Source organism: Talpa europaea (assembly GCF_964194135.1).
Source record: "Talpa europaea genome assembly, chromosome: 12".
NCBI classification, from domain to species: Eukaryota; Metazoa; Chordata; class Mammalia; order Eulipotyphla; family Talpidae; genus Talpa; species Talpa europaea.
In genome coordinates this window covers 33,561,137-33,585,745 of record NC_140079.1, presented here as the reverse complement: position 1 = coordinate 33,585,745, position 24,609 = coordinate 33,561,137, and the positions used below count along the sequence as shown (strand labels likewise).

General features: G+C 35.8%; 1 protein-coding gene and 1 pseudogene across 2 annotated transcripts in view; one reads left to right on the top strand and one right to left on the bottom strand.

The window, feature by feature from the left end:
• ALKBH8 (alkB homolog 8, tRNA methyltransferase) overlaps nt 1–24,609 on the bottom strand; it is a gene marked incomplete at both ends in the record, with an annotated part of 37,091 nt that overhangs the window by 1,107 nt on the left and 11,375 nt on the right. The window contains 4 exons of the mRNA XM_084249016.1: nt 887–1,036; nt 8,510–8,766; nt 10,939–11,090; nt 16,565–16,671. Coding sequence (XP_084105142.1) covers nt 887–1,036; nt 8,510–8,766; nt 10,939–11,090; nt 16,565–16,671 — 666 coding nt within the window. The remainder of the gene's footprint in view (nt 1–886; nt 1,037–8,509; nt 8,767–10,938; nt 11,091–16,564; nt 16,672–24,609) is intronic.
• LOC311180565 (ubiquitin-ribosomal protein eS31 fusion protein-like) lies at nt 12,262–12,713 on the top strand (annotated as a pseudogene). Its single transcript has one exon. The product of its transcript is annotated as a ubiquitin-ribosomal protein eS31 fusion protein-like (transcript).

The following is a 24,609-nucleotide window of genomic DNA, read 5'->3' as shown; positions in this document are numbered from 1 at the left end:
ACGGCAAAGCAGACCTCTCCTGTCTTGCCCCCTGTCCCCTTCAGCAGTGTACTTTGGTCAATCTGCCTGTTCTGTTCCCCGCTCTGGCTCTAGTGAGTTCTCTCACCCTCCTGCGCTTCTGACTATACATGCATAAATAAATAAATTAAAAAAAAAAAAAGAATAGGAAAAGAAGGAACATGGAACAAGAAAGAGGTAGACTAAGATACTGGAGATGAAAGTGAGGGTTGAGAAGGCAAACTGGGAAGCAGAAAAAGTAAGAAACTCAGGTGAGGAGAGAGTGTCCTCTAGAGGCCTGTGGCTGATGGTCTCTCAAAGTCTTTTTTTTTTTAAGATTTATTTATTTTTGCATACAAGAGCTGGGGTATAGGCCAGAGGTGCATGGTGGTAAGAGGATTCAGCAGAGACAGAGTGGGGAGCAGAACAGGCAGATCTACTGAAATATACTGCTGAGGGGTGCGGTAGGCGAGACATGAGAAGTTTGCTGCACCATGTGGGTCAGCTCCCTGGCCAGGGATCGAACTTGTGCTGCAATGGCTTCATAGTGTTGAGACTTAACCCCTTATGCCACCAGGATGGCCCTCTCAAAGTCTTTTACAGTTAAAATTCTGTGACTCGGGATTTGAGGAAGGTATTTAAAGATGAGTAAGATTCAGAGCAGGAAAAAAATGAAAAATGCAGCAATAAAAGCACAAGCTCCCATCAGGCTACTTGGTTAAGAAAGCATGACTCCTGTGTAGTCTGTCTCCATTCCACATGCTTTCTTTTAAGATGGGACAAATTGTTTGGAAAGAAAAGCTAAAAATAAGATTCAAATCAGTAAAATCCATGAATATATCCTGTCACTTTTGTTACAAATTCTTGGAGAGAGATAGGTAATACTTACTGCTGTAGCAAAATGGTGAATCACAGCAATGGAGATGCAGGCATCACAAGACCCACTGCGGACTGGTACAGCCAATGCATCACAGACAAAGGCCTGAAACTGCCTCTCCCTGCAAATGTCCACCAGGTTTTGACTACGATCACAGCCAATCTATAATACAGAAGGAAAGAACTTTCTAACATCTTTCTTAACTGTCATGAGAAATTACATTTCATATTTGACATGAAATGGTCTAAGACCATGAAATTAACAGTTCTTTCAACCAGTACAAAGGCAGGACACATAATTTACAGGCCCATATTACACCTTAACAAGTATCAAACAGAATTCAAATAAGTCAACAGAAACAAAATAACAAGAATAAAAATGACAGTGTAGGAAATGGGAGGTCTTAATTAGTATCTAACTGATCACATTCAGAATCTAGATCTTTTTGTAACAAACAATTAAAAGGAGAAATCATCCCATAAATCATCCCATTTAGTCTTTGGGGGGAAACCACAAAGAGGATCTAAGGTCTCATCTCTACAGATACAGTAACTATATTGTGATAATCCACACATCAGGAAGATGGTTGAATTTTTTCCTGCTTCTTACACTTTTTAATATGTATTACTGGTACAATAAAACATTCCAAAACAATAAAAAAATAATTTATTTCATTTTTTAGAAGCTATTGAGTCCTGCTAAACACCTACCCATAAATATATTAAGAATAAAGTGCAGAATTCAAAATTTGTAAAGTGCTATTTAACTACATTTTAGTATAACCGACTATACTTTAGTATAACCAGTTTTCCCCTGGGGATAACACTGGCACAGCCAGCAGCATCATTTCATCACCCATATCAAGAAGAGAGGCCTAATGCGCCCTACACGTGTGCTTGGTTCTGTGCAAGTGTTTGAAGGGGTGAAGGTGTATCTTCTTTTTTTTTAAAGATTTATTTTTTTATTTATACAATAGCTGGGGTAGAGGCCAGAGGTACGGGAGGGTGAGAGTATTCACCAGAGACAGAGTGGGGAGCAGAACAAGCAGACAAACCTAAAGCACTGCTGAGGGGAATAGCAGGTGAGACAGGAAAGGTCTGCCCTGTATGTGGGAATTTCCCTGGCTGGCTGGGAATTGAACCCGGGCTACAGAAGCTGCGGACAGCTTTACAGCACTGCGCTCAACCTGCTGTGCCACAGGGGAGGCCCTGTATCTTCTAATTCTGTTGCTGTTTTTATACACAGTTTTACTGTTTAGTTCTATGAATACTAAGATGTGTGAGAATACTAGGAGAACGTGAGCATGCATACACACACATGCACACAATGTGCACATGTAAACTGAGGGATGGGAGGAGCTTAAGAAATGATAAACTGGTAGCTAGTAATTATATCCAGCTATTACTTCTTAACCAAATCTCCACAACAGGAGGGAAAAAATGCAGAAGTCAATTTCATAAAACACAAGTTAGCCACCTCAAGCTTTCATTTACTCTTTTGAATTTTGATATATTGTAGTAAGCATTGATCATTAGCATTCCCTTGATCCACCAAAGAATAAAAAATATGAATCCTCAGGTAAAATCAGTTCTTACTGAGCCAAATAATACTGTCATGCTAAGCATACTTAGTATGAATCTGCTCAATTTCTAACTGGTATTAAACAGTTTCTGAATACCCATTGATAGATAACAGGATAATGAAATTGTGGAGTAGATAGTCAGTGGATACTACTCAGTTAAGAAAAAAAGATGAAACAGTGCTTTGGGGAGCAAAATGGATGGATTTTGAGGTGATGATGCTAAGTAAAATAAATCAGAAAGTGAAAGACAATTATCAGATGGTTTCACTCACTTATGGGGTAACAACAACCAAAGAAAACAAACTAGTGATGCACAATAAAAAGAACTCTTAGACTCTGAAAAATATGCTGGTTACCAGAGAGGATGAGAGCTGGGTAGGAGGCTGGAGGGAGGGAAAGTGAAAGGGTAGGGTCACTGGAGCTCTGGTGAAAGGTGAAGGAAGCATGTGCAACTACGGAGGTATGACATGGTACTCCTAAAATCACCGTTATGTAAACAACTGGCAAATCAATAAAAATTATGAAGCAAAAAAAACAGCTTCTACATTCTATGCCAGAGCTGAAGTACTTTCTGAGGTATAATAAAAGGCACCAAGCCAGAGGAAAAGCAGAGCAATTTCCCTTCACTGTACTTGAAGATGGGAAAGTACCCAGGGCCCTCTAGTAACAATGGCATGATGCTCCATGAACTGCTCTCTTTACCTATGTAAGAGACATCACAAGCTAATTACTTTTATTTCCACCCATATTCTATGCCACCGAACCAACACTCACAATAGCAAGAGGACAATCAAATAACATGCATATTATATTTGGGTGCTTGCTGACTTTTGTTACCATAAAATTCAATTCACGAATCAGAAGTTTCAAGTATGTCCAATTCTGAAAGATTGCTCTACCTTGCTGAAAGTCAAGAGGAAGAAATCCAACTTGTCTGCAAAACAAATTCCCAGAGACAGAACTCAATAGAGAAGGAAAGTTATTATCTGAGAACCAGAGATAAAACAGAACAAGAAAAGGAGCCAAACAAAATAACAGAAAATATCCTTCTTCCTGCCAGGCTATTACAGTTATTTGCACATTGTGCTCCGTTTTGCCACATGAGAGAGTAGGGGCAATTTTCGTCCTGAAGCACCAGCTCTAAAGCAGCCCTCACTCATGTCTGGCTCGGGACTTTCATCTTTCACTGACCTGTTTCCCTAAGTCTTCCATGTATTGCATTCAAACTGTCAGTTTTTGTTCTCTTCTTTTTCTGCTTTTAAATTTCCTTAAGTTTGTATATCAAGGATAGAACCAAGTCTTTGAAAGTCTCCCTAATAATGATGTGTAATGTTAACAACAGGACAGAAAATGACTTATTTATAAACACCCACAGACAATGAAAGGCTCATGTAAAGCTACACGTTTCTGGATATTGGATAGAGAGCCATTACATAAACACATTTCAGTTGGGCTTAAAAGGTATACTCATACCCCTACTTAATGTTTTTATATTTTCAATAAAACACGAAACATGAAATTTTGGAAGTGCATGTAAAATATTGAATCTGGTAATCAAATATGCAAACTAAAACAAGGTTTTGTTTTTGTCCTACTTGAGTATCAAAAATATTTAACCAAAGGACACTACGGTGGTAGCTGTGTGACAAAACATATTCTCATAAAGTGCTGATAACAGTACAAATTTGCTCAGCCAATTTGAAAAAGCAATTTTGCAAACCTTGTTCTAAGAAAGACAAAAACGTTCACAATTTTTGACCCAATAATTCTTCTTCTAAAAGTTTATCCTAAGAAAATAATGCAAAATATAGAAAAATTTAAATCAGCAAATAAAATTTCCTTTTAAGAACCCACTAAATACACAGCAAAATCTTATCATCAGTGTGCCTAACCCTTTTAACACACTATGAATTATATACTATCACATTTCAGAAAAGGAAACTTTATCTCAAAGTAACTTGTCCCAAGCTAAATAGCTGAATAGTTAAATGGCAGTAATTTATTTATTTTTAATATTTATTTACATGTATTTGTTACATCCTTGTTCATTATTGTACAATGTTTGATTTCTCCTCTCAGGTGCAGTCCCCATTGAATTCCCACCATCAAGTCACTATAGTCCTTTGTACTCTTTCTACTCCCTATTTTAATCCCTCTCCCCCTACCCCACAAAATATCTCTGATTTATCGTTGCCTGCTAGTTTTGTCTTTTTATTTATTTGTTTTCTTCCCTGATCCCTTATTTGGTTCCCCTATATTCTTCCTATAAGTGAAACCATCCGCTATTTTTCTTTTCCCTTCTGGCTTATTTCACTGCACATAATCCCTTCCAGCTCCATCCATGCTGCAAATGGCAGCCATTTAAACCTGCCATTTGAGAGACCTGCCAGTGTCTCATTCCATAAATCCACTTTCTTCCTTCTTGTCATATTGTTTCTCAATATATATATTCATTACAGTGGTATTTATAATAGTTCCAAACTGAACACAACCAAATATGAATAGCATTTGACACTTAGAATAGCATCAAGTCCAGGAACTATGTAAGACTACATATCAAAATGAAAATATAAGTGATAACAACAAGTCATCAAATTGTACACATATTTCTGACTATATAAAAACTTATTAAAAAGTACTGCGTGGCTACACCTTACGATAAATGGGTTTATTTTGGAATTAGAATTATAGGTAAATACCTTTCCTTTCACCTATTTTCTAAACTGAGGTTATATTATTGCTTTTTCATAAAAATATGCAATTTTAATTATTAGGAAAATATGCAATTATAGGAAAATCACACAAGCAGGATACAGTTAAAAGTGCAAAGAAATAGACAAAGGCAGTAAAGTACATCTTCACAGATTTGAATTCTGGTTTCAGTAAAACTTGCTGAACCACCTAGAATGATACTTAATATTGGAGTCTCTGTTTCTTCATCATAAAATGCCTACCTCTCAGTGTTAATACAAGAGTCAAATGAAATGTTTACTATTTCGCTATGCAGATGTTACTTGTTATTACTATGTGAAATGATTGTTAGACAAAAACTCTTGTTCTGAATTGGAGATAGGGAGAGAACTCCATACGTCCTAATGGTACCTTGCTCTGTGTTCAGGATCTTCCATTTGGAAGTTACCACGTTCCCTTCAAGGCTGCAGAACTCAGTAGTGTACATGTTCTAATTTTCACATAAGGAATTGAAGGTGAATACACCTACTTCAGGTGTGCTCCTCACATTCAACAAAGCACTGATAAGCTTCTATTTTGTGGCAAGTAAGTGGACAGCAGAATGGCCATGGTTCCTGGCATGTCTGAGTTTACAGCCTGGGGCTCACTGTCACCTCTAGTCTCTCTGGCCTCTCTTTGCAGAGCACCAGAAAGGATGGATGCTGTGTTGGAGATGAGGTTCTAATACTAGCCCTGCATGTCACACCTGACTGAGCATCCATTTTCCCATCTGTAAGCTGGAGATAATAACACCAATCCATAGACTATGTATGGGAAAACAGCACAGCCCTTAACACACAGCAGGTTCTTGACATGACTAGCTTCCTTTCTATTCTTTCCTTTACTGGGGAAGTCAACAGTTAAAACAGAAATGTAGAAAATAAGACTAAGTCAACATATCTCCAATTCTTATCATTATAAATAGACTCCTGGCATCAACATCATCAACATCATCGTATTTTCAATTCCAATTATTTACAGCAATTAAGAAAGTCCAGACCAAATGTTAAGTAATTATTGATCTAAGAACCACATTTGAACTGAAAGTGCTCTGGGACCAATGCACAGAACACCACTTAGTGGAACGAGCTGGGCCAAGCTCTAAGGATAAACATCTCATCTACTATCAGTCCCCATATAAAGGCAGTAAGTCTCTTGAAAGTAAAAAGCTCCTTGCTTATAAAATTTAACTCTGAAACTAAAACCAATAGCTAGCACTAGTAAAAGAAATGAAGAGCAACTGGGGAAGTCTAAAAAAGAAATAGATCTTAGCCATATTATGACATTTTGAATTAAAGAGAAGGACAAGCTCAGGCTTGACTCAGATCAGTAAGACAGATTCACCACACATAGTTCTTACAGAAATGAAAAATAGTTCATTAAACTATTTTTATGAGAGACCAAGCTAATATTTTAAGACTGCATCTTGTTAAGGAAATTATATGATGTAGTGACACTAATAGTCTTTTAGGTTCCGGGCCTATCCTACACTTAAATGCCCAGAATGAAAGGTCACATCCTCTTACGAAGGTCAAGAAATGGACATAATGTCATGCTCATAGATGGTTGTTCAAAAAACACTAAGATATCATTGCTCCATCTAGGTTGTGTGCTTTAAAAGCCTTAAAACAACTTTAAAAAGCAGGCTTCCCTTTTATCTTACCAATTCCATTCCTGGTATAAGGAAGACCGTAACTCCGACCAGACAAGCAGTTTTCATATATTCACTAAACCAACACTTACTGAGCCTTCCCTTTGGTTAGACCCTGCAGTTGGCTCTAAGAATAGCAAACAGGAAGGAATAAATCCAGATGCCACTGACGCAATGAAAGTAGACAGTGGAGAATGAGCTACTTCTGATGTTGTAGTCCTGATAAATATATTCCTACTTGTGTCAGCTTCAGATTTTTCATTCAGTTGCCTGTTTACCAAGAAACGTTTCTTTTCCATTATAACAGGATAATGTTACTATGCCTAAGACTTCAACCTAGTTTCACTATCACAAGTGATACCTGAGTAGATAAAGGCACAAGCTATCATCAAGTGCAAAAGCAGATCTTACAAGTGACATATTTCTATAGTACCTTAAGATTAAAATACCACATCACTTTGTTTTGAACTCTGGTTAGAGTTGAAAGTAAAAAGCTCCTTGCTTATAAAATTTAACTCTGAAACTAAAACCAGCTAGCACTAGTAAAATAAATGAAGAACAACTGGGGAAGTCTAAAAAAGAAACAGATCTTAGCCACACTATGACATTTTGAATTAAAGAGAAGGACAAGCTCAGGCTTGCGATTTTAAGTAGCACATTAAAAACCTACTTCTGCTTTAACATGAACAAACTTAACTCACTACATCTTATTCTTTATCAACTAAAATTTAACTGTAAATAAAATGACAATGGCTAATGTCTTATCTTGATGAAAGGCTATTCTTGATCTTTCCTCAACCACAATAGTAACTTATTTTCTTCATACAGGTGCACAGTATCTATGATGAGGTTAAAAATGGAAGATTATCGGCGATCTGGCACACTCAAAAAAATGGAATGTAGACGGCTTCCTCTCTTCTTACCTACTCCCCTCACTCTGTGCCTTCCTCTCCAAATCTCAGTAAAGGGAAAAGCCAGGCCTCACAGAACAAGTTGCTATGAATATTACAATAATGCACTAACACAGGAAGAACTTTCTACTTCCTAGGTCAGCAAAAGAAAAAGTGGTCCATAGAAAAGGAAATCATAGCAATTGAGAACAGAAACATAGACACAGACTGAAAAAAATTCAAACCTTAGTAAATTCTTTAATCTACTTGAGTTTACATTTCTTCAACAGTAAGAAACCAATAAATACTAACCTTTTTTTCCTACTAGGAGTAAAAGAATACTAGATTTGGAGTCAGAGGCATGAATTCAAGTTCATTCCCTGATCATATGACATCAGGGAAGTTTCTTCATTTATAAAAGGATGAAAATATCTGTTTAATCTTTTTCATATTTAGAAGAAGCCTAGCAAAGAGGAGGGCTTCTACAAAAATCCTTTCTAACAAATCAATACATGATAGTTGTACTGATAAATAATCTTGAGAGCAAAATCTAAAGAGAAAAAAAGAAAAGAACTCCAAACAATGGCCTGACCATAACACTTTAGGTGAGCAAAAAAGAATGGGTATACTCATTAATTTTCAAGCTGTTGGTCATAGCTTTTCCTCAATGATCTTAAAAAAAAAAAAAAAAAAAAAAACACCAGTGTTATATCACATGGGGGAAAGTGTTTTACAAATAAGTAAAACAGGAAACAAAAAAGCCAAAAGCAACAATTACTTGCCATGTATAAGTCCTTATTGATGCCGAGATATTTTCCATTTCCACATCCAATATCTGCCACTAACGAACCACTTGGCAATGCTTTCAAAAACTCCACAATGTGTGGCCATGGGGTGTGCCTTGTGCTGCTGAAGTGCCCAGCGATTTCTTCATAAACTCGGTGAACATATTCTTGCTCTAGCTGGGAAGCTTCTTTATCACTCTCTGGAAATGATGGGGCAGTCACCTTCATTTGGCTGTCACAGACCAAATGGTAACCTAGTAAAAAAGTAAAACAATATAAAACTTTTGTTCTTATCCAAATGATTCCTTAGGTTTCCCAAAAGATACAGCAAATCAATCCAAATTTAATGACTAACAATAAGCAGACTCTAATTTAGCAGTTAAAATACCTTATATCTAAGAAGTCCAATTATATTGATATGTGTAGCGGTCTGACATAAAAAAGAGGGGATTCACTTGCAACAAAACATCGTTATAATTCTTTTTGTTTTAAAAGATTTGTTTATTTATACAAGAACTGGGGTACAGGCCAGAGGTACGGGAGGGCGAGAGAATTCACCAGAGACAGAGCGGGGAGCAGAACAGGTAGAATGACGGAAAACACTATGAGGGGAGCAGCGGGCAAGACAGGAGAGGTCTGCCAGGCCATGTGGGTTTCTCCGTGGCTGGTCGGGAATCGAACCCGCAATGCAGAGGCTGTGGACAGTTTCACAGCACTGTGCTTTACCCACTGCGCCACTGGGGAGGCCCAACATCATTATAATTCTGCATGCCTTATAATATAGCTTTTATTTTGTTTTGGGTTAAAGGGTCCTTACATATACAGAAAAGAATATTGAGGGGCCTCACTTAAACAGAAAAAAATTAGCTAAACTAAAAAGATTTAGTGTTTTTCCAAGTTTTGGATGCACCAGGTTCTCAGAAGAACAAGACCAAAAGCAGTGCGTCATTTGTTAATAGCCACAAGTACCTCATAAACACTATTGAGGTAGTTTATATAGATTGCCTCAGTGACACTATGAGATAGGTACTATTATATCCATTTTGCAGATGAGGAAACTGAAGCACAAAACATGAATTAACTCTCTCAAGATAACAAAGACAGGAAATCATGGAAATAAGATTTTTGAACTCAGCAGGGAGACTCCAGAGCCTCCTTCTCAATGACTACACTGTTATCTCCTCCAACCAAATAAGCAATTCCCAAGGAGAGCACCACCAAGGAAAGGAGATGACAAAGGAAATTAGGATGCAATGTCTCAAATTAATTGTGAAATTATTCCCTGTTCCCTGCAATAAAGTCTAATCTTCATTTTAAATCCGTGCCTCGTCTCTGCCACATTTTGCCTATAGCAGAATTATATTATAATATATTTTATAATTTTGTGATGTAACTATAAACAATTATAACTTCTCAATGAATATCCTTAACAAATAAATATTTGCATATGAAAACTAGTTTTTCTCTCCAACTAGACTACCAAGTTCCTTAAGAACAGAAGCCATACTTCATTTTTCTCTACATTGTAATACTATTGGTAATGTTAGATACTGATCACATACTAAATAAACATTTTAATTGATTAAAAAAATTGATGTTCTAACTTTCAATGACATTTTTAGCAAAAGAAACAAAAACCTGTTTTAAGCTTCACTAATACCATGATAGCTAATATATTCAAGTTTTCCAACAGAATAACATCTTGTGGAAATAATAAGCATTTTAAATTTGAAATGTTTTAAAGCTTATTACCAAATCCAAAATTTACTGCTAGATGCCACCCATTATTGAAACCCCCAGGATACAAAAAGTATCTGACCATCACGGTCATAAAATATTGTTTATAAAATGAATGGGGTTTTTACTGACTCCAAGATACCCAGGTCCTATGTACTTGCAAGACAATTCAAAATAGCCTCCTCTTTACAAATTTTTGAGCATGTCTTCTATTCCCTTCTAGGTTTCCAAGTTGACCAAAACTTAAGTCACTATTTATCCCCCTAGAGTTACCTATTTATTAAAGAGCAATTTGTCATCTCCAGCTTCCCTGTTGGTGTCCTGAGAAGTAATTTAGAAACTTGACAAGCTGCTTCCACCAAAATCTATTTTTGTCTAGGTGATAATTTAGTTTCCTACAATCGTAACACTTTTAAATGTGACTTCAATACATAAAATATTTATTTGGCATTGAGCTCAAGTACTATGTTCGGGGAAAATAAAGCTGAATAAGATACAGTCCCTATCTTCAAGGAACACAAACATCTCATGGGGTGGTTAAGAAGTACATTAAGTACAAAACAAGGCAGAATATGGATAATGCCACTAGAAAAGTTAAGACAAAGTTCTCATTGGTTCTGATGGCACTTTAAAAGATTTTTATTCTGTATTTACTTCATTTCACAATAGGAACAAAATAAAATACTTACTGCAGTTACAAGGTGTTTGTCTCACTTTCCTAAATGTATATGATGTCCGTATTCCCCTCTTGCTTAAAGTTAGGTCTCCAACATCACTGGTTATAATTCCACTTTTATGACCCTTTGATGCTTGAACAGTATCAAATTTTCTGGGTGTGATTCTAAAAACAACAGTCAAAATAATTTAACACTGTGATTATAAAAATATTTCAAGTCCTTTAAAATTAAATATTGAGGGAGTGCATATATCAATTAAATTCCCTGTTTTGTTAAACATTATAGAAAAAAGAAAGAAATAGAAGTCTCTGTCTTTAAGGAAATTATCTTCAGGAATAAACAGAATTTAAAAGACAGTTTAAAAGATCAGTGAAATTAAAAGCAGGTTCTTTGAAAAAATAAACAAAAAGACAAATCTCTGGTTAAATCCACAAAAAAAAGGGGTGGGGGAACTCTACTAAATACAATCAGACACAAGAGAGCAGTTACAACAGACATATCAGACATACATACAGAGACTATTCTGAAAATCTATATGTCAATAAATTGAATAACCTAGAAGATATGGACAAATTCTTAGAAGCATACAACCTCTGAGACCAGATCAGAAAGAAATAGAAAACCCAAACAAATCAATTACAAACAAGGAAATGGAAACAGTAATCCAAAGTCTCCCCAAAAAACAAAGCCCAGCACCAGATGTTTTCACTGCTGAATTCTATCAAACCTTCAAAGATTAATTAATTCCTATCCTTCTCAAACATTTCAAAAAAACTGAGGAAGAGGGAATACTTTCAAACACATCTTGTCAGACTAAAATTAGTCTGATGCCAAAAGCAAACAAAAACATCACAATAAATGAAAATTATAGACCAATATCCCGGATGAACACAGGTAAAAAATGCTCAACAAAATCTTACAAATCTCAACGAATTCAGCAACACATTAAAAGGACTATATAACCAAATGGGATTATTCCAGGCATGCATGGAAGTTTCAACATTTGCAATTGATCAATGTAATTCACCACATCAACAAAAGGAAAGATAAATATCACATGATCATAACAACAGATGGAGTGCATTAGATAAGAGTCAACATTTATTTATAATAAAAATATTCAAAAAACGGGGATAGAAGGAATATATCTAAGCATAATAAAGGTAATATATGACAAGCCCACAACCAACATCACATTTAATAATGAAAAACTAAAAGCGTTTCCTCTAAAAACAGCTACAAGATACCGATGTTCACTTTCACTACTAGTATTCATATGTTAAGAATACAGAATTTGCTTTCCCATCAGCCATCTGCAGTGGAACCTCCACCAAGATGCAGATTTTCATTTAAACCCTTACAGGAAAGACTATCGCTCTTGAGGTTGAACCCTTGAATACAACAGAAAATGTAAAGGTCAAGATCCAGGAATTCCTCCTGATCAGCAGCAACTGGTATTTGCTGGCAAACAACTGGAAAATGGATGTACTTTGTCTGAGTACAACATTCAAGAGGAATCCACTCTTCTCTTGTCTTGAGACTGTGTGGTGGTGCTAAGAAAATAAAGAAAAAGTCTTACACTGCTGCCAAAATATAAACATTAGAGAAAGAAGGCTAAGCTGGCTATCACAAGAATGGTAAAAATCAGTTGCTTTTGTCAGGAATGCCCTTCAGATGAATGTGGTGCTAAGCTTTTTATGGTCACCCACTTCAGCAGACACTGTGGCAAATGTTGTCTGACCTATTGTTTCAACAAACCAGAAGACATGTTATTGTGTATAAGTTAATGAAAGACAATAACAAAAAAAAAATGAATTCTTTAAACATCTCTGAATATTTCTTTTCCTCTATGCATTCAAATTATAATCTAAGTTGGGAAAATGTTAAATAAAAAGATAGAAACATTTTAATAGATTAATAATTCAATACAATAGTAAAGATATCACATGGTAGTAGGAAACAATATAGTCTCTAGGAGCCAAAATAAGGGATAAATTATTTCAAGCTAATGTAGTCAGGAAAGCTTTATAAATTACAAAGGAAATAAAAGTTGAAGGTGAGTTATATCTAAAACAAAGTGAAAGGAAAGAGAAAGTAATTCACTACATTAAGAGTTGGCAAAAATGTGAAGATGAGAAAGCACAGTGTAAGTTGAAAGTCAGGGAGCAAACAAATTTGGTTATAACATATAACCATAAGCAATATACCTGGCTTCCTCTCTTGGTTCTGCCACCTAATGGTTTTGGAACTTTGTGCAAGTTATATGACCTCTTTATGCTCCAATTTCCTTTAAAAATGGGCTAAAAGCATGGAACAAACTGTCCACTATGACTGTTTGAGTGAAACGAGTTAACATAAGTAAAGCTTTTAGAACAATGCCTGGCACCAAGCATGTTTCAAAAATAATTTAAAGGAGGGCCTCCCAGCGGCTGAGCGCTGTGTCTGCAGCGCAGGTTTGATCCCCGGCTGCTCCCCAGCCACCTGAGGAGGGTCCCACATGGCACGCAGACCTCTCCTGCCGCCCTCTGCTCCCCTCCGCAGTGTACTTCGGTCCTTCTGCCTGTTCTGCTCCCCGCTCTGGCTCTGGTGAATTCTCTCACCCTCCCATGCTTCTGACTGTACCCAGTGCTTGTATAAATAAATAAAAATAAATCTTTAAAATAAAAAAAATAATAATAATTTAAAGGAGAATTCACATAAACTCATGAATTAATGTCTCCCAGGGCCAATCAAATAATATAAAAGAATGAAGCTGATGGATTTGTTTGAAAATACAATGTTTGCCATTAAAGACATAGGAAAAAAATCTTCACATAAAAAAGCAAAGTGTTCTCTTGTACTTTTTTAAAAATACACATTCCCACTCATTTTAGCTTTCCATTTCCTACTCTTAGCATGCACATGAATTCGAGAAATAGTTTTCATTTAATTTTATTTTTTAAAATAAAAACAATAGTGTAAGCACAGGGATAAATAACAACTGACACTCAGTTTATGATCAGGAAGTCACAGAAAGCAGTAGGAACTATAGAACATTGGAAAATGAGGACCTCATCAAAAGAAGGCCATTGAGAGTCTCGGCTACTACTGTCAATGTACTATGTACTATGTACTATGGGCCCAATGTTGTCAGACCTTCTCAATTTTCAAGAGAAACTGAAAAATCAAATTTTTATGTAAGAACCCCTGACTTTAATATGTAAACATTTCAAAAAGAATGGTACCATGTGGACTGCCACTGCCCCAGTAAAGTAGAACACATCTGACTACTCTATTTGACCCAAGTGCTGCCAGTTTACCACCTCTGAACTCAACCAAATTAAAAGTGTTTGGAACTAGTACTATATCGCAGTGTTCATTCAACCTTCCTCAGCTCATATCCCTTCAACAAGTATACTTTTTTCCAACACAGAGATAAATGTATTTCTTATCAAGGCTTATTCCCTGTATTTTATACACACACACACTCATATTTAAGTGCATTAAATGTGATTTTTCAATGCATTTTCCCTTCTTACCAAAGATTCTAGTGAATGCCTCAAAAGTTGGCATACCACATGTTTTGTCAGTCTTTGATCCTTTCTCTGTCAGGGCTCCCTCATACAAACACACGTAAAATCTATATTACAAGCAATGTAGGTATCAATGGAGGCCTTTAAAAATAATACTGAGGATTTTTTCAATAAAGTTTTTGTAGACAATTTTGATTCTAGAGGAAGGCTTAAAAACAAATACTATCTGTAATTCAAATTTCCAGATATATTGCTCTTAACAATACAACATACTTTGAACAAGAATAATGTGACCAAAATGATGTTTAGGAGAAATAATCTGTACCTTTAGACCAAACAGATTAAAATATTTTCATATGAAAAGTAATTTTTACTTTGTACTTGCTCTAATATCACAATTCTTAAGTTTAAATGCTACCAATAGTAAAAGAGTTTGAACCTAAAAAAAGAAAATGAGAATAATCTCAAAATTCTAAATGGCTCTAAAACCAAAAAGCAAGTAAATTTGAGCCTCAGTGCACAAAGTAAGACTGTTTTGATGGCTCACATTTGGGGTACATTAGAAATTAATTCACATGTTCATTTCCCTGAGTTTTTATGAAAATGCCTCAGCAAAAATCTCCAGCAGAATAGTACTAATAAGTACAGAACTCAACAGCATTTAAAGTACAATATATGTAAATTTTAGCAGTGTGATGATTCAAAGGCCTCAAAAGGCCAAGGAAATATGCCTCCAAAAGTGCTTAACTCATTTCTTTCAGATTAGAGCAATCAAACTAACTCAAAGTCATGGACATTCTACGAAATAATTGGTCTCCTTGAAAGTGTCAATGTCATAAAAAACAAAGGAAAGCTGAGGGACTGTATCAAATTAAAGAAGGCTAAACAGAATTGACAACTTGATGTAATACAGGATCATAAATTTTCTTCTGAAAAGCTTACAATAAAGTACTGACAAAGATTCTCTCTTTGACCAAACTTTAGTCAGGCTCCTCTGAGCGTATCCTTGGGCAATTCTCCAAAAGCCCAGGGAGCAAGAATCATGATAAGTCAATTTAGACATACTCCCTCACACTCAGTATCTGATTGCACTCAATAACTGACCAAAATTCTTACTCCCCACCATCTCCCGGGAGATGACTAATCCCCCTGCATGTCTGCAGCAAGAACCCCATGCTCAGTTTGGGTAAAATCCTCCCTTTACTAATGATGCTTCTTCTTAGGAATTTTCCATCCATTGCCACTGCCACAGTCCCAAACCTGGCTCCTGGGCCATAAAACCTCACTTTTTCCTGTGGCTTTTGGAAATGAGCCCACTTCTATACTGATGTGTCTTTTCTTCTGTTTCAACAGCTCCTGAAAAAAATCTGGTTTTGCTGTTTTAACTACTGTCAGATTCTGGTTTGTCTCTGACAGTATAATAAAGTATAACGAGCAAAACCCAAAGACAGTTTGTATAAGAATATGATAACAGTATTTTACCAATGCTGAATTTCCTGAATTTGAGGATTGTACTATGGTTTTATAGAACAGGGGTTGGTAAACTTTCTCTGTAACAGGGTAAGATAGCAAATATATTAGGCACAGAGGACCACATATAGTCTCTGTGGCATATTCTTTGTTGTTTTTGTTATTTACAACCCTTTAAAAGTGTAAAAACCAACTATAGCTCAAGAACTTCATAATAACATGCCTAGGGCTATACCTGGACAACAAACCATAGTTTGCCAGGCCCAGATTTATAGAATATTCTTGACCTTAGGGAATATACAATGAAGCACATAAGGATAAAAGGTCATGATATCTGCAACTTACTTTCAAATGATTCAGCAAAAATAATAATGGCAGCATATGTGAGAAAGAAATAAAGCACATAACAAAATGTTCACAATTGATAAATCTAGGTGAAAGGTGAAGGGAGTTCACTGTACTAAGTTTGTAACTTTAAACTTGATTTTTTAAATCAAAATGAAAGGTTAATACAAAAAGAGGGGGTTCCTGGGGATTTAAACCCAGAAGCCTTCATGGGCAGGCATAGGGCATGGCTCTGATGGCTCAGGTAGGTGAGAGTGAGAGCTCTCCCAAAGCCAAAGGTCCCCCATCATCAAGGTCATCCCAAAACCTACCCATGGGTCCAAAGGTATCGAGCTTCTCCTGTCATCACCAGCAAACTCCGACGAGGCAACATAACTGGCACTGTGACACCATCTGGGTGCTTAAAATCCATGACAATCTTGAAAGAAAGAAAAAAGCATTAAGAGGAATCCAAAATTTCAAGTACCCAAGGACAAGAATGACTCATTGATTCTGGCCATTTTTCTACATTAATAGAGAATACAACATGATAACATTTATAAACAAACATAGCACTGGTTCTCAAACTTGAGACCACATAAAAATTAACTGAATAACTAAAAATCATACTTCTTCCTTAAAGATTCAGATTCAGCCTTTCAAGTCATGTAGCATTATGTATTTTAAAAGCTGATATAGAGATAATCAAAGAACCCAGGATCATTTTCAGAAAATCTTCCTACTTTGTGCTCAAATATTATGAGTAATAACTTACAATGATACAACACTCAAGAAAATGTTTTTGTCCTCAGGAACCCAAATACCAAAGAATTCAGCCTAAACACAGCAGCAGATGACTCTGTGAATTTAAAAGGCATGCTATGCCACACGGCTGAAAAATATTTTTTTAAGTGAACAAATCAAACCACTTGAAAAATAAATATGACAACCAAGGATCAGCAGGACTAAGAGAATTTAGCATAACATCTTTGTTAAAAGTAAACGTAAACTTTGTTAAAAGTACCTGGCACAAAATAAGTATATTCAATAACTGTTAACTGCTATTATTACTAATAGCAACATTGGACAGAATTAGATAATGCACACAAATTCTTTGTAAACTATAAAGAATTATACAGATGTAAGCTAGTTTTTTTCCTTTCTCATTTGCCCTTCCAATCTGAATGTGGAAAATAAAGATGACAGAGTTTAAATTTCCAACAATTAATGTTCCAAATGATCACATGTAATTTTAAATAGCCATACTTCAAAAGCATTTTATTCCTAAACACTACAGGTGAATTCTGAAGTTATGGGGTGAAGTGTAGAGATACTTACAACTTCCCTGAAAAGTAAAAATTAAAATTTTCATTAAAAAATATTGGAGAGCTAAAAGTCCACTGTGACCCATTTTTAAGTCAATACATAGGCTTCAATTTTCTGAAAAGACACTAAGGACTATGTATAGGGAAGAAAGAGCATATTCATTAATTACTTTATTAATCAGTTATGGGTTAAGGACTGACAACTGTTGATGGAAAAATATTCTAAGAAAATAGACTCTAATTAATGGATTAAAAATATTTATTAACCAGGGTATGAGGATCAAAGGCCACCCACCCAGAGTTACAGTGTCTGGGCTAATTAATCTAAAACATGTTTGACAAATACACGGTACCTATCTGCCTGTGAAATTTAAATACATTTCCTCCTATCAACGGAGGGAAATGATTTAAACTAGGACAAATGAATAGAACTGACAAGAAAAGTAAGATTATGACATAAATCAATTTGGAAATACTTGTCCTGAAACACACAGGCCAAATTTCAAGGAAGAAAACTATACTACTGAAAAAAGTCAAATAGGAAGGGAATTATGTTAGAAAATGTACAAAATTCTTATTATTGATAATTTTTGATGACCATTACTGATTTGCTAGAGATGCACAGAATTCAGGAAAACAGTTTACTTACTGTTTACCAGTTTAGCATAAGAAGATAAAAGATGTAGACCAATATGCAGACGCTGCACTGTGCCCCAGGCGTGCCAGGGCAGAGCTCTAAGGCCACCGTCCCCCAGGCACGGGTTCACTAGCCAGGAGCTCTCTATACCCCAATTATTGGAACTTTTATGAAGATTTCCTCAGACAAGCATAACAGATCATTCACTCCACTTCAGGCCCCTCTTCCCCCCATGGAGACTGGAGGGCAGGCTAAAAATTCCAAGCTTGGCTCAGTCTTTCTAGTGAGCGGCCACCAAAAGCCACATCATTAGAACAAAAGACACCCAGGAAACTCCAAGGAACACTGTGTCAGGAACTAGGGTAAGATAAAAACTACTGGAACTAAAGTTGCTTCTACTACTTTTATTGCTTAGGAAATTATAGGAGTTTTAGGAGTTCTGTGCCAGAAACTAGGGGCAGAAAACAATGTACATACACTTTCTATTATCTCATAGGTAGACCATGTGAAGGCATAACTTTTTTAAGTTAAGGAACTAATTTTTACTTAATATATTAAAGGTAGCCTCTAGCTGCCCTCTTGCCCCATGTGTATGTACCTAATGTCAACCAGTTCCCTGGGCAGCCTACTTCAATGAAAGAACTATCCTGAATGAGGAAAACTTGCTAAACTGCAAGCACAAGGGCACACTGGTAGGCAAACTGCGGTTTGCAGGAAGAAGGTGATTCACAGAAGATCTACAGCAGTTGATTAAAAACTTCAGCTCTCCTTAAAGAGATTAGGGAAGTATGTTCACAAACTAAGGGACAGTGATTGACTTTAGCAACCCTAGAGCTCAGGCATCTCTGCAGTGAACACCTTCACCGTGACAGGCCAGGCTGAGACAAAGCTGCTGACAGAAATGCCACCCAGCATCTTAACTAAACCAGCCCGGTGCAGACAGTCCAAGGAGCTTAAGGAGACTGGCTGAAGCTCTGCCCGAATCTGTGGATGGAAAAGCACTGCCTGTTACTGGAGTAGAGGTGAATGATGACAGCATTCCAGATCTTGTGGAAAATTTTGATGACGCTTTCAAGAATGAGGCAAAGTGAATTGAGTCAACTTTTAAAGATAAGACCCAAAGAAGTTACTGGGAGCTACTATTTTATATTGAATATTATGGCTACTTTTAAAAATTTTGGTCATGTTCTGATAAAAATCTAGATCTCTAATTTAAAGCTCAACACCCTTGGACACTACATCACTTTTCTAGTTTTAGCTAATGAAGTTGAAGAAACATAGGAATTAAGTTGGAAACACAGGTTGAAAAGTTCTTTGGCTAATTTAAAGAAAATTAAATGTGCATTTTTCTATGAAAATGAAATTTTTTCTTAAAACATTCCATCGTGGAAGCAAAGTATTATCAGCATCATATTTAAAGTATCTGTATCTTAACTAAATAAACGCTGAAAGAAAGGCCCACACAATTATTTAAATTCCCTAAGGATGTACAATCAACAATACTCCCCTGAAGTGCTGAATCATTCTGCCATGTGACATTTCAGCACTACAGGAGCTTTTTCCAATTATTCTTTTTGGTTTTACCTATTTTCTTTACTTTCTGAGATGGCAGAATCAATAAAGATCAAGCTCCCAGTCAGCACATGAGGCATGACTGAGGATAAAGTTGAGTTCAAAGCAAACAAACAAAAGAATCCAGACATTCTGATCTTAGAAACCCTTCATAAGTTCAAAATACAATAGATTAAAAGTCCCAGCTACAGCTATCATTTCTCTCTCCTAAGAAAAGATTAATGACATGTAAGGACACAAATAAATAAACAGATCTCCCCACAGTGGCTAAACAGAAAAATGGAGACTATCTTGCTACGGGGAACACTTATGAGAAAGAAGACAAACTTAATTCTGATCCTTAGAAATAGGCTGAGATCATTAACCTTTTGAAAGCCTGAAGGATATATAGATGATGGATTATATGACGTGAAGAATGATTCATGGAGAATGATGAAAGTGAAGAAGATAGAAGTTACTATATTTAACTGGAAAAAACATTTCATAGCTGAGAATTTAGCAGAATAGGAAGAAGTCCACTGGTTTCTCATCTGTTAAATATAAATCTTCTGCTGTTACACTAACATTTTCACAGGGCCCAAATGAAATAAGAGTTTGCTTTTTATTTTAAATAGCAAATAAGTGACTCCACATACCTCCTCATGGCTATGTCCAGGATGTGGTAAAGGAGAGAAGAAAAAAGGGAGACAGACTTATCACCGCAAGGATACAAGACTGAAGTCACACAACTATTTACAAAGAAAGACAATTTTGCTAAAAATGTGTTTATAAACTATCCCTGAGATCATGCTCAGCGAAATAAGCCAGAAAGAAAAAGAAAAATACCGGATGGTCTCACTCATAGCAGGAATCTAGAAAACTTAAATAAGGGACCAGGAAAAAGAATAACTATAAGAAAGAAAATATCAAAATCAACAAACTATGAACCAGAGACACTCTATGGGGGGTGGGGAGCAGGGAAAGGAGGGATGGGGTCAAAATAAGGGGGTTGTAATTGTATGGGGAATATAAAAATAAAATTTAAATTAAAAAATAAAATAAAATAATGCCTCTTAAAAAAAAAGATAAGTAATGGGTATTGCAAATTTTTGTTGCAAATTACTTCTCTTTAAATGAAACAGGAATAAAAAAAATAAAAAAATAAACTATCCCTGAATTTACAAATATAGAAAATAACTATTTTTGAGATAATTAATCCATTGTGAAGAAGAAGAAGAACTTGGAATATTTTTAGTAAAACAACAGGATTTTCTGAAAAGTTGCCAAAAAAGAAGCTTGTGGGTATGGCATATTTTTCCAGAATAGAGGAATGAATACGAATTTTGCCTATGACACACTGGAGACAAATGGCTGATGCCAGTGCCTGCACAGTTTCCATTCAAGTTAAAATCAAGGACCACAAACAATACTGTTTCCCTTCTATGACTCCAACTGGGGTGAGATATGTTTAAAAAAAAAAAGGCAGGAATCTTGAATTGACTTGCTAAATTTCTTAAAAACTGGAATCTCAGGATTACCGAATCTTGTGAAACTCAGGAAGGAAGGAAACAACGGAAGGAAACAACGGAAGCCACACACCCTGGAATCAGCACACAAGACATAGGACATAGAACCTCTTATTTGAAAATGATGGAAAAAAAAACAAGTTATGTCCCACAGGCATAGGCAATTTTATAAAGTAGAGGCAGTCTCGCCATGGGGAAAATAAACATGAAGATGAGACAATACTTATAGCATAGAAGAATAGCTACTGAAATACTATATGCAGCAGCTAAATAACACTGTACCCCCAAAAGTACTTATTTCTCATTGCTTCTGAGAAAGGATGAACAATAAATCAAACATCATTTGATAGTTCTATTAAGGAGACTGTTTAGTTGATCTGATACCATGCACACTTAAGCATTTGTCTATAGCATTTTATATGTGAAACAGGCAAAGTTAGATCAGTCTAAACAAAAAAAAGTAACTCAACAGAAGCATATTTCAGCAAATTCCAGCTTTCAAACACAACCTTGCTTTATAAAACTAGGCCTTAGCTGCTGAGTGAATAGAATCTGTGTGCTCTGCCTCTTTACCCCCCATAGAGATGATTTTGACCGGTCATCTAGCTAAGCTCAAGTAGAATGTAAAACAAAAAGAGGAGGCATCTTTTAGTTTAATGATTTAAACACACTGTCAAATAGCACAATAACAGCAAACTATGCATTGCATAACCAAGAAATAAACTTGAAAAAAGAGGTTAAAATGGAGACATTTTAGCCACCACTGAAAATTCAGTATTAAGTGCTTTGTTTAAATGCCCGTGAGGGAATGTGGTCAGCCTTCTGTGTTTGCACGGAAACCACTTGCCATCAGCTCTCATTTATCACACTATGGTTTCATTTCTTTGCAGGCACTATGAAGTGAAATCCGTCACAAAAAAGAGTTAGTCACAAACTATTTTGGTAAAATTAAGTTTTCCTTTGTATATAATGTTATATCACTTAATGCATCATTAATCTTAAAAATATTTTTTTTGAAATTCATCTTTAAAAATATCTTTTTCTACTTTTTAGATTCTGTCAGAATATTTTAATAAATAAATTAATCACAAACAATTTATTTGAAAATAATGGGGTGATCTATCTTACATTTTTGGATACAGAGCTTTCCAATATTTATTTTTCTGGGTTTTCTTCTTACAGCAAAATAAGTCAACTGATTTACATATATAGATAGCCAAAATGAGACACTAGAGTAACATGAACAACAGTAGTCTTGACTGTGTCTATTCCTAAGCTTCTGAATTGTTCCTCCTAAGGAAAAACTTACAGTAGTAGTTACTTAGTATAGTATCTACCACAGGCCTGGCATAAAACACAGTTTCTACACAATAAGATGGTATCACCTCATACCTGTCAAAATGGTTATCATAAAAAACACAAGGAATAAATGCTAGTGAGGATATGGAGAAAAGGAATTGTGCAATGTTCATGGGAATATAAGTAGCACAGCCACATTGGAAAATGGTATGGAAGGTCTTCAAAAAATTAAAAGCAGAACTACCATACAATCCAATAATCCCACTTCTGGGTATTTATCTGAAAGAAAAGAAGCACTGTAGAAGATATTTGTACCACCATGCACAGCATTATCATAATACCCCAGAAACAGAAGAAGCAACCTAAGTATCCATCTATGGATGAATGGGTAACGAAAATGTGGTATAAACACACACACACACACACACACACACACTCTCTCTCTAACCATTTTTTAAGCAAAAAAAGGAAACCCTGCTATTTAAAGACAACATGGATGAAAGTTGGGGAAATAATGCTGAGTAAAAATAAGTCAGATGGAGGAAAACAAATACCATGTGATCTTTCTTACATGTGAATAGAAAAAGAAAACCAAACAAATTAATAGATAGAGAACAGACTGGTGGTTGCTCAAGGCAGGGCTTGGGTATGTATGAAGTGGATGAAAGTGGTCAGTAGATACAAACTTCTAGTTATAAAATAAGTACTGGGATATAAGGTACAGTATGGTGACTATAGTTAATAATAATAATAATAATGTATTTTTGATGGTTGCTAAGAGAGATCTTAAAAGTTTTCATCAAAAGAAAAAATATTTCTAACTATGTGGTGTTGTAGTTAACTAGATTTATCCTGGTTATCACTTCAAAATATAGACAAACACTGAATCATTATGTTGTACACCTGGAACTAATATAATGTTATCTGCCAATTATATCTCAATTTAACAAGAACAATGAGAACTACACAATAACAAAGAATAGATGGTTGCTAGTGGCAATGATCATAATGGTAGTGTTGGTGGTGGTAAGAGTGGAAGCAATCCACAGATTTTTTTTTTTTTTAATTTTTTTTTTTTTTTTTAAAGAATTATTTATTTATTTATACAAGTGCTGGGTACAGTCAGAAGCATGGGAGGATGAGAGAATTCACCAGAGCCAGAGCGGGGAGCAGAGCAGGCAGAAGGACCGAAATACACTGCTGAGGGGAGCAGCGGGCGGCAGGAGAGGTCTGCGCGCCATGTGGGACCCTCCTCCGGTGGCCGGGGAGCAGCCGGGGATAGAACTGGCGCTGCAGAGGCCGCGGGCAGCTTCGCAACCCAGCGCTCAACCGCTGCGCCACCGGGGAGGCCCGGCAATCCACAGATTTAAGAAACCAAGCAGAATAAAAAAAAAAACATCAAATTAAACAGACATAATATTACAGAAAACAAGATAAAGAACCTTAAAAGAAGACAGGGAAGGTCACCTTCAAAGGTAACAAGAGCAATAATGTAAGCAAGAAAAGAGTACATGAAATCTTTAGTGTGTTGCCAACCTCAAATTCTATACCCAGTGAAAAAAATTCTTGGAGAATGCAAGTTCTTGCAGATCAAAAATAAAATGGAATTAGCCAACAACACAGAACTGGACTAAAGGAAATTTACAGACTGTCCATTATACAAAAGGAAAATAATCCCAGATAAAAGATGTGAGATATAAGAATGACAAAGAAAGAGGCAAATATGTCTAAATGAACATTGACTATAAAAATTAAGGAAATATCTTTAAAAATTAAGAAAATTCAAATATACAATAATAATAGCACATAAATTAGAAGTGAGTAATGGAGTTAAAAAGTTCTAAAGTTCTTAGATTGGCCAGCAAGAAAGTAAAATACCAGTTAAGCTTAAACTTTGAAGAAATCTCAAAAATTTATGTTGAGTAAAAGAAGTTACACAGCAAAGAGTAGACAGTATATGATTCCTGCCTATAAAACTCTGGAAGATATTAAATAACCCCAGGTATTGAGGATCAGGGAAAGATGATGAAACTTTGAGG